General features: G+C 45.6%; 1 protein-coding gene across 4 annotated transcripts in view; it reads right to left on the bottom strand.

The window, feature by feature from the left end:
* Positions 1–16,692, bottom strand: part of Znf462 (zinc finger protein 462) — a 142,523-nt gene that overhangs the window by 72,118 nt on the left and 53,713 nt on the right. For 3 of the 4 annotated variants that reach the window (XM_060379931.1, XM_021644123.2, XM_060379930.1), the window contains exons 2-5: positions 9,812–10,061; positions 3,694–9,311; positions 2,779–2,943; positions 495–598 (exon numbers count right to left, since the gene is read on the bottom strand). In XM_060379931.1, coding sequence (XP_060235914.1) covers positions 495–598; positions 2,779–2,943; positions 3,694–9,311; positions 9,812–10,031 — 6,107 coding nt within the window. In that variant the 5' untranslated portion in view covers positions 10,032–10,061. The remainder of the gene's footprint in view (positions 1–494; positions 599–2,778; positions 2,944–3,693; positions 9,312–9,811; positions 10,062–16,692) is intronic. The other variant, XM_060379932.1, reaches the window with a different exon arrangement.

Raw genomic sequence — 16,692 nt, 5'->3', positions numbered from 1 at the left:
CCTCCACCCTGCTGGCCCCAAACAAATCCTTAGCATCCATAAGCCTTATTCCCTTCTAATGATTCTCTAGTCACAACGCCTAATGGGACTAATTTGCCATGTTTATCACTTTCATTTCCAAACAGAACATGACTTCTTCAAATCATATTTAACTTTTGGCTAAATATTTGGTGGATCTATCAGTAAAAACATCTGTTGTGGAAATGGTATCTTCTTTTGGGTGAATCATAACAATTTCTCCACTTCATATTTTTTTAAATGCCCACATTTGCCAAATCTAATGCCATCTCATCACTACCGCTCTTAGACCCATTTTATAGATGACAGCAGTAATGGTCAAGGTCTCCCTATATTTGGGGAGACCTTAGCAGTATGTAGGAAGCATGAATTGAGCTTTTATATTCATCTGAATGTCTGTCTCCTACACCAGCTTAGCTGCCTTCTCTAAGACATCTTCTCCCAATAACAATGAGGGACTACCCAGTGATACTTACTTGTGTCTGAAAGCAGAAACAAAGGAGCAATACTGGCAGCTGTACTTGTCCTCCCGGGTAAACATGGCCAGGGCCAGGTGGCTCCTCTCGTGAGAACGCAGCCCCTGCATGGACATCAGGACTCTGTCACATTGACTGCAATGGTATCCCCCCGGGCGGGTCTCATCCTCCAACATTCCATCAAGCAAGCAGTGTCCACCATCCACCCGGCCCACCAGGGTGCTACTGGCGTCTCTGGCTGCTTCCAGTCCATCCAGGAACAAGTGGGAAGGGTCTTCGGCCTCCTGCTAAGAGAACCACACACACACACATGCCCCACCAACAAAATAAATATCCATTGTTATTACCCCAGCTTGCTTCTTTTCTCTTCATTCTCCCAAGCTCAGCAGCATCTCTGTCAATGTTTTCTCCCCTGCCTCGCTGGCTGTCCATCAAGACAGTGCGCAAGCTTGAGAATTTTTTTATTTTTTTTTTTCACAACGGTGTTGATTTGGGGGCAACATAATTTGGAAATAGAGATCCTGAGATGTGTGGCATGGGGTTTCCCAGTCTGAGTATAGCTCACTCATTACCAGTCTTGGAAATAAAATTTAAATTGTGATTTCCTCTATTCCAAAATAAAATTGGATTAAGATTAATACTCTGAGAGAAAGGAGGGGAGCTGGAGTGAGAAGAAAGGGGAGGGAGGGGAGGGGGGAAAAAGGAGGAGTGAGAAAGGAAGGGAATAGGGGAAGGAAGGGAATAGGCTGGCTGTGGTAGTTTGAAGGAGAATGTCTCCCACAGGTTCATACATTTGCATGCTCAGTGCCCGGTTAAACTGTTTAAGAAGGACCAGGAGGTATGTCCTTGTTGGAGGAAGTGGGTCACTAGAAATGGGCTTTGATGTTTGAAAAAGCCATGGCAGGCCCAGTGTCTCTCTCTTTCTCTGCCTGCTGCCTATGCATCAGGATGTAAAGCTCTCAGCTACTTGTCTGACTCCATGCTGGCGCTCTGCCACAGTCCCCACACCCACGAGGATGATAACGGACTAACCCTCTGAAACTGTAAGCAAGTCTCCAAGAGAATGTTTTTCTTTTATAAGAGTTGCCTTGGTCATGGTGTCTCTTCAGCAGCAACAGAGCAGTAACTAAGACACTCTGGCCACCTAAGAACCTGGGGCCATTTGGAAATGAGCAGAGATCTCTGCTCCCTGTCTCTATCCTGCAGATAGAAATGCCACCTCCAATTGAAGGTTACTGCACAGTTAATTCCAAAACTGAAGGAGCAACCTGATCCTTAAGTCATCAGTTTTTGAAGTAGCTTCTTGTATTACTGATTTTTCTCCTGTGTTCGTCTAGGAATCAAGCCTGGGGTGCATTACAGTCAAGTGTAGAAACTACCACCTTTGTCTCTGGGTTTCCTTGTCTCAAAGACAAGGGTTCAGTGTTCAAGAAAAGATAAGCTTTACCTTCAGAGTAAACAAGACACAAAGGTCAAGAGAGAGCAAATAATAAAAATATATTCCAATATCGAGAAGGAAAGGGCAGAGACTTCAATTTAATTTCTGTGTTCATACGTGGTTAAGTACCTTCAACAAGATAGGGGTGGAGACTTGGTTATTGAAACAGTAGCTGCTATTTGGATTATAATAATCAAAACAGGTAGTCTAGTAAAGGTGAGGGGAAAGAAGGAAGATATTGGCAGCCTCATATGAAAAGAGGGGTGCAATGGACAAACCAAGTCCTAAAGGCCATTTAGTTTTATGTTTGCTCAATGCCCCTTGCACCCCTCAAAAAAACCTAGAAAGAAACAAAGTGCAGATTCTCCTGGACTGTCACATGCTCCAGCAAATGACAGTGAGAGTGAGACAGCGGGAGGTCCAGATGAAGGGAGCAGGACCTGCTTAATTCTTCCCATGAGCGCTGACAGCTCAGCACGATGGCATTCTAGTGGCAGTCAACACAAAATGACACCAGCCCAAGCCTCCTACATGAGAATGTGGTACCATCTTTGTCCACCAAATTGTTCCCCAGAATCAGAAACCAGAACAAAACCAAACGTTTCCATCAATGGAATGATGTGGAAGGTCCAACCTGCAAAGAAATCAAAACAAGCCAAAGCAAGCCAAGCATAACTCAAGAATGCCCGCATCCCAAGCCACACTCTGCCGGGCCACTTCAAGCAATGTTAATAAGTAACTCAGATATGTGTGTGCGCACAACACACACACACACACACACACACACACACACACACACACACACTCACAAACACACCCCAGGTACTTGGACCTTGCCCTTCTCACCTTCACGGCAGCCGACACAGCCGGGACGTTGCCATACTGGACGTGCTTCCGGAGGTGGTTACAGATGGCTCGAAGCGTTGGGTGCACTTCCACGCAGAATTTACACTTGTAGCCCACCACTTTCCTCTCCTTGATCTTTGGCACCTCTTCTAAGTGACCAAAAGGCTGGTGAAACACAGTGGTGACCGTCAGTACAGCACACCCTCCCTCAAAGGCAGGCATTTTACTCTTAGAGTTTACTGGATACTGTATTTTAAAGAGGATTAGCAGCTTCAAAAGCAAAGGAGACGGAGGAGTGTTTTTAAATATAGATCACCTTCATCAGTCATGGCACCTGGCCTACTAGACGCAGTCTCTGGAACCCAGTTAGGTTCCAGAGGTGAGGAGAGATTTCTGTGAAGAAGCCCACGATCATGGTTACTAAGTTACCTGGCCTTCAGACCAGTTTTGACTACGCAGGTGAGATGTTACACAGCTATTCCTTTAGTGAACTTCTTGATTTAAAAAACAAAAAAATTCTATTCCTTGAGAGGTTAGGTTCTTGAGGCAAACACTGGAGACCATGTCATGGCTGAGGAGGGCTAAGGATACCAAAAGACAGCCCACACTTCTTCAGGGAAAGCGAGCCTTGTCGTCTAACTAGGCTTCAGAAAACACTACTTGGAAGGAAGACACACATAGAAACCACCCCAAACCTCCCCTGGGGAGCCGCGGGAGAAGGGAGGGGAATAAGACGATGGGGTGAGCATAGGATGGAGGACAATCAAGCTCGAAATGTTTAATTGACTTATTGAGCTCTCTGGCAAGCTAAGTCACTAGGAAGCCTGCAGCAGTTTGGCTGGCAACGAAGAAGTGCATGTGGGCACCAGTGACGAGAGGCCTCCTGGGGGAAGGGAAAGCAAAACATATCCTTACCCTCTCTTGTTTGAAATCTGCAAAAGCACCATCTGCATATTTCTGCTTGCTCAAAAGCTGTTTCCTCCTCTCCTGACGTTTGGCACGCTTCTGGAATTCCTCATTGTGAATGTTCAAGTGTGAGGTCAGCTCGGCTGTGCTTTGCAGTTTGCTATCACAGTGCTTGCACTGGAAGGTGGAGCTCTGGAAGCGGGGGCCGCTGCCGAGAATGACGAAGTCCCTCTTCAGGTCCCTGCTGTGGTGGTCTGTGTAATGCATGCACAGCAGCTCCGCCGTGCTGAAGGACAGCTTGAAGCATTTGATGCAGCGGAAAGGGAGCCACTCCATGTCCTGAGCTTCACCCTCCACCTCGGCTCTCTCGAAGCTGCTTCTCTCCTCTTCTTCCATCAGCGGGGGTTTCTCATGCTCATCTGCATAGACTGCTGTGAAGTAGCCCCCCAGCTTGCTGGCGTGCTGCTTCTTTGGGAACACCCCGGGGTGGCGCTTCATATAATGGGACACGATGCCTTTCTTGCTGAAGGACTGGAAGGAACATAAGGAGCACTTTTTCTTCTCCACAGCCCGCCGTAGTTCCTCACTCAGCTGAGGAGAGTCATCTTTGGGTGGGGATGGGATGATCACCTTGTTGGGCTTGTCACTGATGGTCCTGGAGGCCGCAAGGCAGTGGGTGTAATACGCGTCAATGTCGTGGCGCTTCTGGTAGTGGGCTGCCAGTCCCTTGCGGATGGGGTTGGTGTAGGCACACAGGGCACACTTGAAGAGATTGTTCTTGCCCTCGGGCTGGGCACGGACATTATTGTGCTTGATCCGGTAGTGCCTGGCAATGCCCTTCCTCGTGGAGCAGAAGTACTTGCAGAGCTGGCACCGGAACACAGTGTGGGAGACCAGATGCGAGGTAGAGAAGTGAGAAGTGGACATGGGATCCTCTCCCACCTCCTCCTCAGTCACGGAGACCTGGGAGGGGCTCACTTCAGCGGTTATCTCAGGTTCAAGGGAGACTGGCAGCTTCGGGGGAGATGGGGAAAAGACGTCAAACTCTGGCTGGTTGTGGTATTTCTCATAGTGGACTTTGAGTTTCTCCAGAGTGCCATGCGTATAAGGACACAGCTTGCACCGGTAGGCACCATAGCCCTGTTTAAAAATCCTGCTGGTCTCCTCTACGTCGTTCTGGGATATGTCAGCAGACTGCTCCACATCGTGCACAAAGTCCTCCGCGGTGACCTTGATGGCCGGGTGTCGCTTCTGGTAGTGGGTCAGGACGCCGTGGATGCGAGTGTTGATGTAGGGGCAGTGCCTGCATTTGTAGACGGCGCCCGGGTTGATGTCGACATCCTGAGCGAAGTCAGCGGCCTTCACCTTCATGCCAGGGTGCTTCTTCCCATAATGGGTGAGGAGGCCATGCAAGTTGTTGTACTCAGACCGGCACACGGTGCACTGATATGGGGTGGAAGAAATGGCAGGGTTGGCTGAAGCCAGGTGAATGCTCTTCTCCGGGGAAAGTCTTGCATCCTCCGGGCACTCCGCTTCCTGCTCGGGGAGAGGTGTGGGCATGCTGTTTTCACAATTCACGGGGCCTATCAACTCTTCGGGTGCAAGGATGGCCTTGTCTACACCATCCTTCTCCTTGATGATATCCAGCAACACAGACTCATCACCATTCATGGCCCAGGGGTGGAAAGCTTGGTAATGATTGGTGATGTCCCAGATGGAGACGGCTTCAAAAACACAGTCCCTGCATCTGTATGTTTTGGCTTCAGCTGGCATGGTGAGGGTGGGAGAGGATGGGTCTGGCCCCGCCCATAGTTTGGTAGCCATGTAAGTGTAATCTACGTAATGCTCAGGGTGCCTCCTTTGGTAATGCAGAAGCAAACCGCTGGGCTCCACGTGGGAGTAGATGCACCACTCGCAGTGGTAGCCAGCTTCTATCAAGCCATCTAGAAATGCCCATCGCATGATGGACGTGACCGTAGCCTTGAGGGCAGGGTGGTCTTTCTTGATATGCTTCCTCAGTGCGTAGAAATAGGGGGAGGTATAGGAGCACTGCCGACATTTGAGCGCCCGAAGCTTCGTTTTGTCCCGTTCCATCCCGGAAGCAGGCAGAAGCACACAACTGGCAGACTTCTGGTTTCGGTCACAGAGGCTTCGGATGGTGGCTGTGTGCTGCCTGATCACGTCGGCGTTGGCCTTGAAGTCCCGGTGCTTCTTCTGATAATGAATGAGGACACCTTTGACCGTCCGGTTCCCGTAATCACAGTGCTGGCAAAAGAACATCTCCGTCTCCACAGGAGGGCAATCTCTCTCAGAACTGCTCCGGTTCAGCGGCATGGGGGCAGGAGGCAGTGGGCAATCTTGGAGCCCTTCGACCCCTCTCATCACTGCCGCTGTGGGAGGGGCCTGTCTGATATATTTGGCAGTGACCTTTATTTCTGGGTGTCTTTTCTGGTAGTGAACAAGCACCCCCACAACGGACCGATTGCTGTAGGAGCAGTGTTTGCAGTAGTAAAGCTCAATACTGAGGTCTGGTGGGGGCGGTGGGGGGGGTGGGGAACCCATGTTGGACATTTTGGGAGACATTGGAGCACCCACCTCAAATGATAATTGGGAAAGGGCAGAGCCTCTGTCCACAGACACCATGCGCATGGTTTTCTGGATCCTAAAGTACGAGGCCTTTTCTTCAGGGTGTTTCTTCTGATAGTGAACCAAGACAGAGTGCATGTTGGGGCTCGCAAAGGAGCAAACATCACAATCATAAACGACAACGGTGTTGACCGAAGGGTCCTTCTGGTTTTCACATTCTGGAGGAAAGGTCTTGGAAGGAGTACTCTTGTTGAACGGAGCCGGCATACCACCACCACGAGCCACGGGAGTGGATGTTGCCATGCTTTTGGGGGCTGAATTCAGAATCTCCCGCAGGGTCTGCGACTCAGCGTTCAGCCCTTCCTGCTGCTCTACAACATAGCTGGAAAATATCATGGCATTGTTGATTTTCACCGTGGGATGCATTCTTTGGTAATGTGGCATCAGGCTTCTGACATTCGGGCTTGTGTAGGAACAAAACCGACACCGGTATATCAGGTCCGAATGGTCAAAGTTGAGTACATTCATGGCCTCTGGGTGATGTTCACCATAATGCTGTTGGAGGTCTTCAAAGTTGGTGTAGTCGATGTAGCATTCCAGGCACCTGTACACTGCACTGTGATCATTGGGATCCAAGATATACCTAAAGCTGAACTTGATGTATGGGTGCATTCGCTGGTAGTGGGTGCTAACACTCCGGGCAGACTTATTATTAAAGTCACAGTGTTTACAATAGTAAAGCCTTCCAGAGTCACCAAAATCTGTATTTTCATTATTGTGTTCTGTCCCGTACATAGGGGGTTGGGCATTCAGCAGAGCCGCATTGGATACTTGGTGATCTTTCATGCTTGTTGAAGAGCCGTAATAATCCTCTTCATCTTCGGAAAGCGTGAGCTCAATCTCAGCCCCATTGGTGGCATTGTAATCATGGGTGATGCTTCTGTAGTTGGACTCCTTCTGGGACTCACTGGCATCTCTGGCCCAAATCTGTTGGGCTGAAAAGGAAGTGGGAACCTCCATGATGGGTTCTGTTGGCTCTTCTTCCCTGTCCAGCTCAACCTCTATCTCTACTTCGTTGTCATCCTCTTCCTCCTCGTCGTCCTCAACGTTGATGATCGCATCTTCCTGCAGTTTGGTTTGGTTGATTTTGCTCTGCAAATTGCTCGCTATCTCGTCAATCCTTGTCCGCTTCTTTACGGGTGACAAGTCAAGAGGAAAGTCATTAGCGAGCTTCCTAGAGGCCTTAGCTACAAAGTTATTCTTGGAGGACAGTCCAAGAATTGAGGTCTGACTTTTCTTCACAGTGTTGCTGGAAGAGGGGTGGCTATCCATCTCATTTTCCAGTGGTAGGCTTGAGGGCTGCCCCTCGAATTTTGGCAAGTTGTCACAGAATGAATGCTTGTGCTGCTGATGGACTCTTAACCCTTTCAGAGTCATGGTGGAATAACTACACATGGTGCACTTGTAAGGGTTCAAGGGAGGGGCCTGTGTGAGTGGCTGTGGCGGCTGGGTGGACTGTGGCTGTGGCTGGGGTGGCACCTGGTGTGGTGACTGCAGCTGCGGCGGGGGTTGCTGCAGTGGCTGTGAGGGTGGCGGTGGCGGCGGCGGTGGCGGTGGTGGCGGAGGTGGCTGCGGTGGCTGCTGTTGCTGCAAGGGATCCAAGATGACTCCCGACTTTCTCCCATTGACGCTGGAGCTCTCGTAGGATACCATACCTTCATTCAAAGAGGAAGAGAGGCTTTCACTCTGGGAATTCACAGGATCCCAATCTGACGTACCCGTGTGACACTGCTTATGAGCTCCGAGTTTTAACGAGCTCTTACAGGTAAATGGACACTCATCACATTTGTAGACAGCTGTCTTTCCAGATAAGTGGATGTTTTCTATGTGACGGGAAATGCTGCGCCGATGCATGGTGAGGAAAGGACAAAAGGGACACTGGAACCTATTCATGAACCTTCTAAAGGGAATCCCCTTGGTCTCTAACAATTTGTTGCCATCAGAGCCCATCAGCTGCTCTGCAGACAGGCCTGACGCTTGGTGATCCATAACACTTAGGCCATTCTCACTGTCTACCTCGTTTAAGTCCTCATCAGAACTAGAGTCATTCATCATGCTGTTAGTGTCCAGGTCAGCAGATGAGTTGGTCATGTCAGACATTCCATAACGGGACCTCTCTGTCAAGTTCACAAGGCCAGAATTATGAGGTGACTTCGGCTTCATCTGAGGGTAAGACATAGAAGAAAACTTGGAAGCTGAAGAAGAATTAGGTCTCATGATGGAGTTGCCCACATTGCCCCTGTAATTGGGGACATTAGTGTTGGGCATCTCCCGGCTTGCAGCATTCATGGACAGGTAGGTGGAGTTGGATGTGGGGCTGGGTTCATTATTGTTCTGCACTTCAGCTACATTAGTCCCTTCCTGCTGCTGTCTGATGTTCGAGAGGATCTTGACCATACTACGGTGTTTTTTCATCATGTGATCACACCAGCGTTCTCGGCGGGGGGTCTGGTAGCTGCACCATTCACAACAGAAGTTGCCTCGAGACTTGGTCAAGGGCTTGACCATGGATTCCAAGATGCTGCGCTCCACAACCTCTGCTGGCAGCTCCTTGCAGGGGTCCTGCAAGGACACAGGTGGAACCACAGGATCTGGCAGTGGAGCAGGAGCAGGTGGTGGCGCTGTGGACTCCTTCAAACTGTTTTTGTGGTACATCTTCTGATGCTTAATTATTCTTGCCTTCCGAGGTGATTTGTATGTGCAAAACTGGCAAGAAAAGACCTTCCCAAATCCTTCGTGCATCATGATATTATAATTTAAGGATCCTGGGACAGGAGGTCCTGTTGAACTCTCTTCGGCTTGAGCTCCATGGACCTTCCTAGTGTGTTCTATGAGGAGATTTTTTGACCTGAAGTAGCGTACACAGAACTTGCACTGAAAAAATTTGTTGGTTGGTTTGGGATTAGGGGCAATATGCTGACCGTAATATCCTGGACTGTGTCCATAGTAACTTCCGCTCCCCAGTGCAGCTGCACTTTGACCTAAAGAGAATATTTAAAAAGAATGAGAAAAGTAAGCAAAAGAGAGTATGAAATTCAACTACGCAAACCAGCATCACTTCAGTTAGTCTTCCTTAATAAGCATCACATTCAACAAGCATGATGCCACAAGATACAGTCCTGCAGGCTGTCCACAAAGCGCTAATGATGGAGATGTCATGTTACAGCTTTAGATGTAAAATAAAGATGAGTTTCATCAACTGTAGCATTATTTTAGAAAGTTCCAAGGTACTTTCTTTTCAATATTACAAGTAGAGCACACAGAGACACTAAAAGGACATATATAACCTGAGATAACTAAGAGAAAAATGATGCCTGAATAATATAAATGGCTTGCAGAAAGTAAAGTACAGCCCTCACACATGAGAACTATGGTTAATGGTGGTAATAATAGTACTAGTTGTAGTAATAATAATAATAATAGTAATAATAATAATAGAGTGATTAAGTTGTATTAGACAAGTGGTTTAGTGTAGAATTACCTGATAAATCTTCTGCAATCACAAACTCATCCTTTATAGAAGAAAACTCCACCTCTGTCTGATTACTAGCGTTCACGGACCCGGATAGCGGCTCATCATCATTGTCCTCAGCAACATCAGTGGGCTGCAAGAATGCTGTATGGACATCCTGGATGTGTGCCTTGAGATCTTCATAAGATGGGGCTCGGAAGTCACAGCCATCGCACTGAAGCACCTCCATGATCAGGGGCTACCCTCTCACATCAGGACCCTGAGGCAGAAGTCAGAACAAGGCATCATGAGTAATGTACTCACCATAAACCCTGAGTGCCTACAGATCCACTAATGGAGTGAACCCCAACATCAGTACATTTCTCCTGGTTCTCTTTGCCATCTGGAACACTAGCCAAAGAAAGGAATCAGATATAACAGAGACAAAGTCCTTGACTTCCTAACTTCAAAGGAAAGAAAACCCAGATAACTGTTTTCTGTTTTGATAGATCTTCAAATGCCATTTGTCAAGGAAACATTAATACTTCAAAAGTTTCTGCGGTTTTTTTTTTTGTTTGTTTTTTTGTTTTTTTAGTTTCTCCACTACATTCAGAATTCTAGGTAACTTAATATTGATTCTGATTTCTCCTTGGACTTTTTTTCTTTTTGAACTAGAGTCTTAGTGGGAAAGAATCTCAATTTCTTTTATCCATTTCCATATTATTGCGTTAGCACTTTAATACCAAATGGTAGAATGGTATTGACTCTTGGAAATGGCTGGCTTTTAGTATTGCTTTTATTATTTTAGTATCTTTATTGATACTGGGGTTCATATCTTTTTCTCCTTTTCCCAAAAAGTATAGCTTTTTCTTCCATGAAGTAAGCGGTTATGTGCTCTTTTACTACTTACCAATTAAAACCTAACAGCTCTCCAGTCTAATTACGTCATAAAATATTTCTCATGAGATTTGTAAGCAGCTAACATTAGAAGACAATTTAGTTTCTGGTTTAAGCTTGTACTTGGGCCCACCGATTTACGTTAGGACCACAGAAGCTAGTCGTTCTGAAGAGGGCCTTCTGAGTCAAGGCTTTCTCTTTCCACTCTTTTACAAACATGATATGTATGCCTGGATACAAAACAACAACAGAAAACAACCTGTGGGACTGGTGTGGAAAAAAGCAAATCATTGCCTATTTGCTTTACTCTGTAATTCACTGTGTGACTGAAATCTATGGAAAGCTTCATGCCAGCTCAAAGCAGTGAGACACCATGAAGAAGCCAAGGGCATATTGGGAAGTTATAGTCCTTCCTAGCTTAGTATATATCCTGCAAGGAGATCGCCAGTTATTACCTGAATGAATAAGTTACTTCACAAAGCATATCAAAAACCCTACTAAATCACTGCAATCTAGAACCAAGTGTCTTAAGAATTCAAGTTGCTGCCAGGTCTTTTTATGATGCAATTTTCTATACCTCTCTTATAAAAGATACGTGATTTCTGCTTCAGGAGCAAAGTCCAGTACTAATGTGTCAGTAGAATGCAAGGAGCCAGGGCATGCGGATTTTCTATGAAAGAATGCTCTTGCTGCTAGCCTGCTGAAACAAGTTCTGGCCAAGTCCAGTTCTGGACAGAGCTTTTTGGAGTGAGACACAGATAGCTTACCTCCTCTTCTTTCACCCAGCAATTTATCCTGTTTCAGTAAACATTGAACTGGGCACCAGAGTCCTTTCAGCTAACTAAGTCTCAATATTCCAGATACACAAGCTTTTACGTCCCAGCACCAGCCCAAATTGTGTGGAAGAGGTTGCTATCAGCTCTGGATCAAATTACAGCAGTCACTGAGCCCCACCCCACTTCTCCTTTCGCACAGTCCATTAGACCTGAAAACAAATTTTTCCATGGTGCAGACGACTCCTGCATTTAGAACACTTCACAGGAATGAAAAAAAAAAAAGCAGATCATCTAATGCGCACTCCCATCCCCCAAGCTTAGTCCTTTCATCTCAGCCAAGCAAGCCACAGCTCTGCTGAATGTGTTTATCACACTTTCAGGAGATAGGAGCTCCTGCGTCACCGAAGCTCTAAGACTCACTAAGCTGCCCTAGTCCTCTGAGCTGGAGGAGCAGCCATTTTAGCTCAGAGCCTGTCCTCCGTGCACAACATGGCTTCTCTTGGAGTCTGCTAGGCTGACAATCACAAGTGAACGCTACAAGGGCAGGCTAGGCTCCTCCTAAGCTCTTCCCTTCCCAACAAAGAATTAACTGTTTTCATTTCTTCCCGAAAAGCAGCACCTTTCTCCTCCTCAAATGTCATTCACCAAGATCTCCAAAGGTTCTTTTATTCCATGACTGATAGGCCAGTTCCTTAGTCCCAGCAGAGCACTGGTTAGATCAGGACGTCCCTGGACCAGATCCTGTTCTGCAGCAGGATTTGGGGTGTCCTGGAAAGGGGACCTCCAGAATGCTTTGGTTTCTTGGGAGTCGTCCTTCCACACAGAAGACATACCATCCGAGGCTGCTAGCCAGATTCCAAAGTCTAATGACCTTTGTTAATCACCAGCCAGTCTGTCTGCATGAGCAGACCCTGCCAAAAGACACACCCTTCAACACAAAGGCTGTAGCTATTCCTTTTAAAAGAGGTTCTGTGAAAGCTCCATTGTGTAGCTCAGAGGAAAACAAAATCCCTTCCCTTCAAAACTTCAAGCCTTTAGAAATAATGCAACAAAAGGCTTTCTGCTGTGTCTCTTTTGGAGACTTTGAGCCTGGTTTTCACAAAACATCCACAAAAATGGCCCATGCTTGCACAAGGAGAGCAGGGCACCTCCACCACTAAGGCAGTCCACCTAGAGATAAAGTTCATCTCTCCATACACTCCTCTAATATCTTGGTGTCTTCTGAAGCTGTTATCTATCAAGGATGCCAACCTCATTGGATGCAAACAGTAACAGTCTCCTTGTTCTGCTACAAAGGAGATGAAAGGGTTATGAGATCAGAAGGGGGGAAAAAGAGCCACTGATTTGGAAAAAGAAGAGATGATGAAAGTGATTTTCTAATGGGTTCTAGCTTTAATGTTGTTGCAGTCTTGACCTCAAAAATAGCCCAGAGCCTTCGAAGAGGTTAATCTCCAGGCAGCTGATACAACCACCAGCAGGTACAGCTGAGTGGCCTTCAATTTGATGTCTGCACCAATACTGAAATGAGAATGTAGCCTACTCTGAAAGCCATTTTGTCTTTGTGTACACTGCTCTCCTGAAGATGCTGACAGAAGAAAACAGAAACTGCTGGCATGGCCCAAACAATTCAAGAAACCTGATATATTTATGAGACTATATAGAAGCACACACAGGCAAAGAGGAAGAGCAGAATGGGCAGTAGGAAAGGATTGCCACTAAGCAAACTGGGGGCCACCCGTTCATCCACCAATGAGAAAGTACGTTTCTGGAGCAAGGTGTAATCCTCTAAGAAGCCAACAACATGGAGCAGAAAACGTGGCAGTAAAGCCTGTACATTTGACTGCTTCATCACCTCAGAAGAACAAACAGTCATGAGAAGCTAAGCCAGAGAGTGTCTGCTGTAAAATTAGGACTTGAAGTGAATAGCGATGCCCTCATAGTTACCTCATTTAATAACACCCATGACTATGACATTAACAATCCTTTGCTCACTTACCAAACTAGGACAATCAAGAGGAGGAATGGAACTTTCTGAACTAGGTGAAGAGAAATGTTCTCTTTAAAGGTCAGGAAATCAATATATAAAACAGACATCCTCGCATCTCAATACCTGCCCTACCCAGGGCCTTATCGCCAGGCTCCAGAAGGCCAGGTGTGCTTCATTCAGATAACTCCACTTCTGATACCAAAAGTGATGGGACCTATGAAGTGAGTTGATTTCACTCCAAAATAACCTTCACCTTAAGTAACCTTAAGTGAACAGGAGACCATTAAACCATCCTAACTCTTCCTCAAACTACGTTTAATGAATGGCTTCCTCACTTCATAGTTAAAGTCTATGGGTTCAAAGTGTGGTGATGGATGAGCAACTCTCAAGCCTGTTGTCTGTGTTTAGCAATGTTTTGAGGACTTAGGGAGTGTCCAGAGTCCATATTTGAGATCTGAAAACACACTGTAATAAGGAAAAGGGCAGGATGAACACAGCTTGTCCTTTCTCCATCTCAACACCAATTTGCATTGATCCTGGTGCCCACACACTGGTGCTAGAAACTTCAGGGTCCATTGAGCCCAGATGTCCTTCTGGGGAGGAAAACGTTGTCATAACACATCTTCACTGTGTGTCCTTGCAAACTCACGTGTCCTTGGAGAGGGAGGTGTCCTTACCACTTCACAGCCTTCTCACAAGCCTGCCGCTTTCAACCCTTGTCCAGGTCAGCTTGACAAACACTGCTCTTCTAGCCTGATAGCCAAGAGCCTAAGGTGGTCCTGAGTCAATATCCAACTGTCTTTAGGAAGTGAACAAACAAATACACCCAGGCCCTGCCTGTCTAATCTGATCTTTAACCACAGGCCTGCAGAACAGAAATGAAGCTGTGATGCCCCACAGCCATGTGATTAAGTAGCAACTAATTATAACCTTCAAAGCCTTTGAGAACCAGATCCAGATACACCAGAAGGTTCTTTCCTCTGTCCACTCCAGAAACCTACTTTCATTTATAAGATACTGAACTCCCTAGATCTCCTCAGTTACAATCTAATGAAGGGTTTGAGTTAACACATGCTATTTGTCCTTGCCTTTCTTCCTTTCCTTTGAATGGGAATACGGATTATCCAAGGAGAAGATGGGTAGTAGAATGGATGCATAAATATTATAATCCTCTAACTAGAAATACATAAAAATCAGCAACCTAACCACCATCCTGAAAATTTGTGTTCACAGGTCAGAGGATATTCATACAATGAGGTCAACAGGTTATAAGATGTATTAGCCTGTTATTTCTAGTAACAAGCCCAGAACCCAAGAATAAAACAGAGAAGTCAAATACTGATAAACTTATAAATTCAGGGTTGTTATTCTTGGCAAGGAGGGGTGGTTTGTATCATTATTAATCATTTGCTCTTGTCAGGGCAAAATGAAAGTTCTAATTATTTAAAAACCATTTAAGGACTCTTTCTCAACAGTACTTAATTGGGAATCTGAGGTAGTATCTCAGAAACAGCAGTGAAAGGGTGTAAATACAAATATAAATATAGACTCTCTAATTATATACGCATGATATATTCATATATATATATATATATATATATATATATCAGCATACATATGTGAACTAGCTAATTGTGTTGGTTTAACTTGATTTGTAATAGAAACCTTTATCTCCAAGCTTAATAAGAGCTGGGACAGTCTTGTTCTCCATCAGTACAACAGGTGTATGTACCATTTCTGTTTTAGTTAGGAAAAGAACAACAAAGGATTCCAACACCAGGCTACCTTCATTGATTCGACAGCATTTGGTAGTAGTATAGATCCCGGCTCAGCATGTGGTGTCTTCAAATGTCCTATCAAATGTTTATACAGTTTGCTACATTATCTAAGCAGTTGTGTGTGCTCTTGGCAATTCACCACATTAACGAAAGGTTTAACTTATCAGGGAGGATAAATAATTAAGGAATTCAGAAGGGAGACACAGCTGTTCTTCAAAAACAAATTTTCAGAAGAGAAAGGATTAATTTGCAGTTACATATGCAACCCCCACTATGAAATTGAATTTAAATAGTAGCAGGAAATGCCAAGAGACAAAATCTTGCCAATGCATGCAGCCTCTAGGGTACATGGCCATTCTTGTCCATCTGCAGGACCTTGTTGTATACAAGAACAAAGTCTAAAGCAAGCAATCCGTGGACCAATGTCATCTACTAAACAAGGATGTGAGTCTCCAAATTATCTCTTATTTTGGGATTGCTTTGCTGAATAAAGTTTTCAATGTTGTAGAGCAAGCCGGACTAATATTTCCACAGCAAATACCTGTGGAGGTCATCATTCAAACGAGATGAGCATCAAGAGATGTAATTTAAGTGGCTAAAAAAAATGTCAGCTATGCATGCAGGGAGTGATTCTGACTAAGTCACCTGCTATGAAAGCAGGTAGTGAGCATCTTGTAAAGAAAGATACTACAGACCTTGTGGAGAATTCATGCATTCCTTTGTAATGATATAAGGCTAATTGAAGCCAACTAGCCAATAGGCAGTCTGCCAACACTCCTGTCCTTAGAAAAGGAAGCCTGTGATCTGAACAAGAAGATAAAAAGAGAGAAAGGACAGGACAAGAAAGGGAGGAAGCTGGGTGGTATCTCTGCAGCTTTAGGCTTCATTATCTATGGAGGCAAGCCTGTAGTTCACCAGATAACTCTTAATTCTGAGATGTATCCAGACAATCTTCTCGAGATGTGGCTTAGAAACAAAATAAAGATGCCTCTCCCACACTGAAATTCTCAAAATTCAACGAGGAAAAAAAAAATCAGAGCCTGGTTCATCATGTTCTCTCAAATAATGGGGAAAACATTCTTGGGTGTCAAATAAATACAAAGGGACGTGATAAGGCCAGAAGGATCCCCTGAAATGCCATGGGCTCACAGGTAAGTTCTTTGAAAACTTTGAAGCCATACTTATCCTGGCATTTCAAACATGAGAGAACTGATTTCTCTCTTCCAGAGCCAAGTCTTACTCAAATGGCAGAGACAGGAAATCACGGTGTTCCTTTATAGACTCTTCTGAATGCTGGCTGTGTTTCTCTAGGCACTTTCCACACTACAAGGACTCTCATTATAAAAATTGTAAAATTAAAGGGAAGTTGCAGATATGCTGCTGGGTCTTCATTACAGAGTTGATTAAGATGCAGCGTAAGCACAACCTACAGAGAAAGCCATCTTCCACATCAGGAAAGACCAAAAATGAGCA

This window comes from Meriones unguiculatus, chromosome 3, assembly GCF_030254825.1.
Source record: "Meriones unguiculatus strain TT.TT164.6M chromosome 3, Bangor_MerUng_6.1, whole genome shotgun sequence".
Classification (NCBI taxonomy): domain Eukaryota; kingdom Metazoa; phylum Chordata; class Mammalia; order Rodentia; family Muridae; genus Meriones; species Meriones unguiculatus.
Note: the sequence above shows the minus strand (reverse complement) of the source record. Positions and strands in the feature narration are given on the sequence as shown.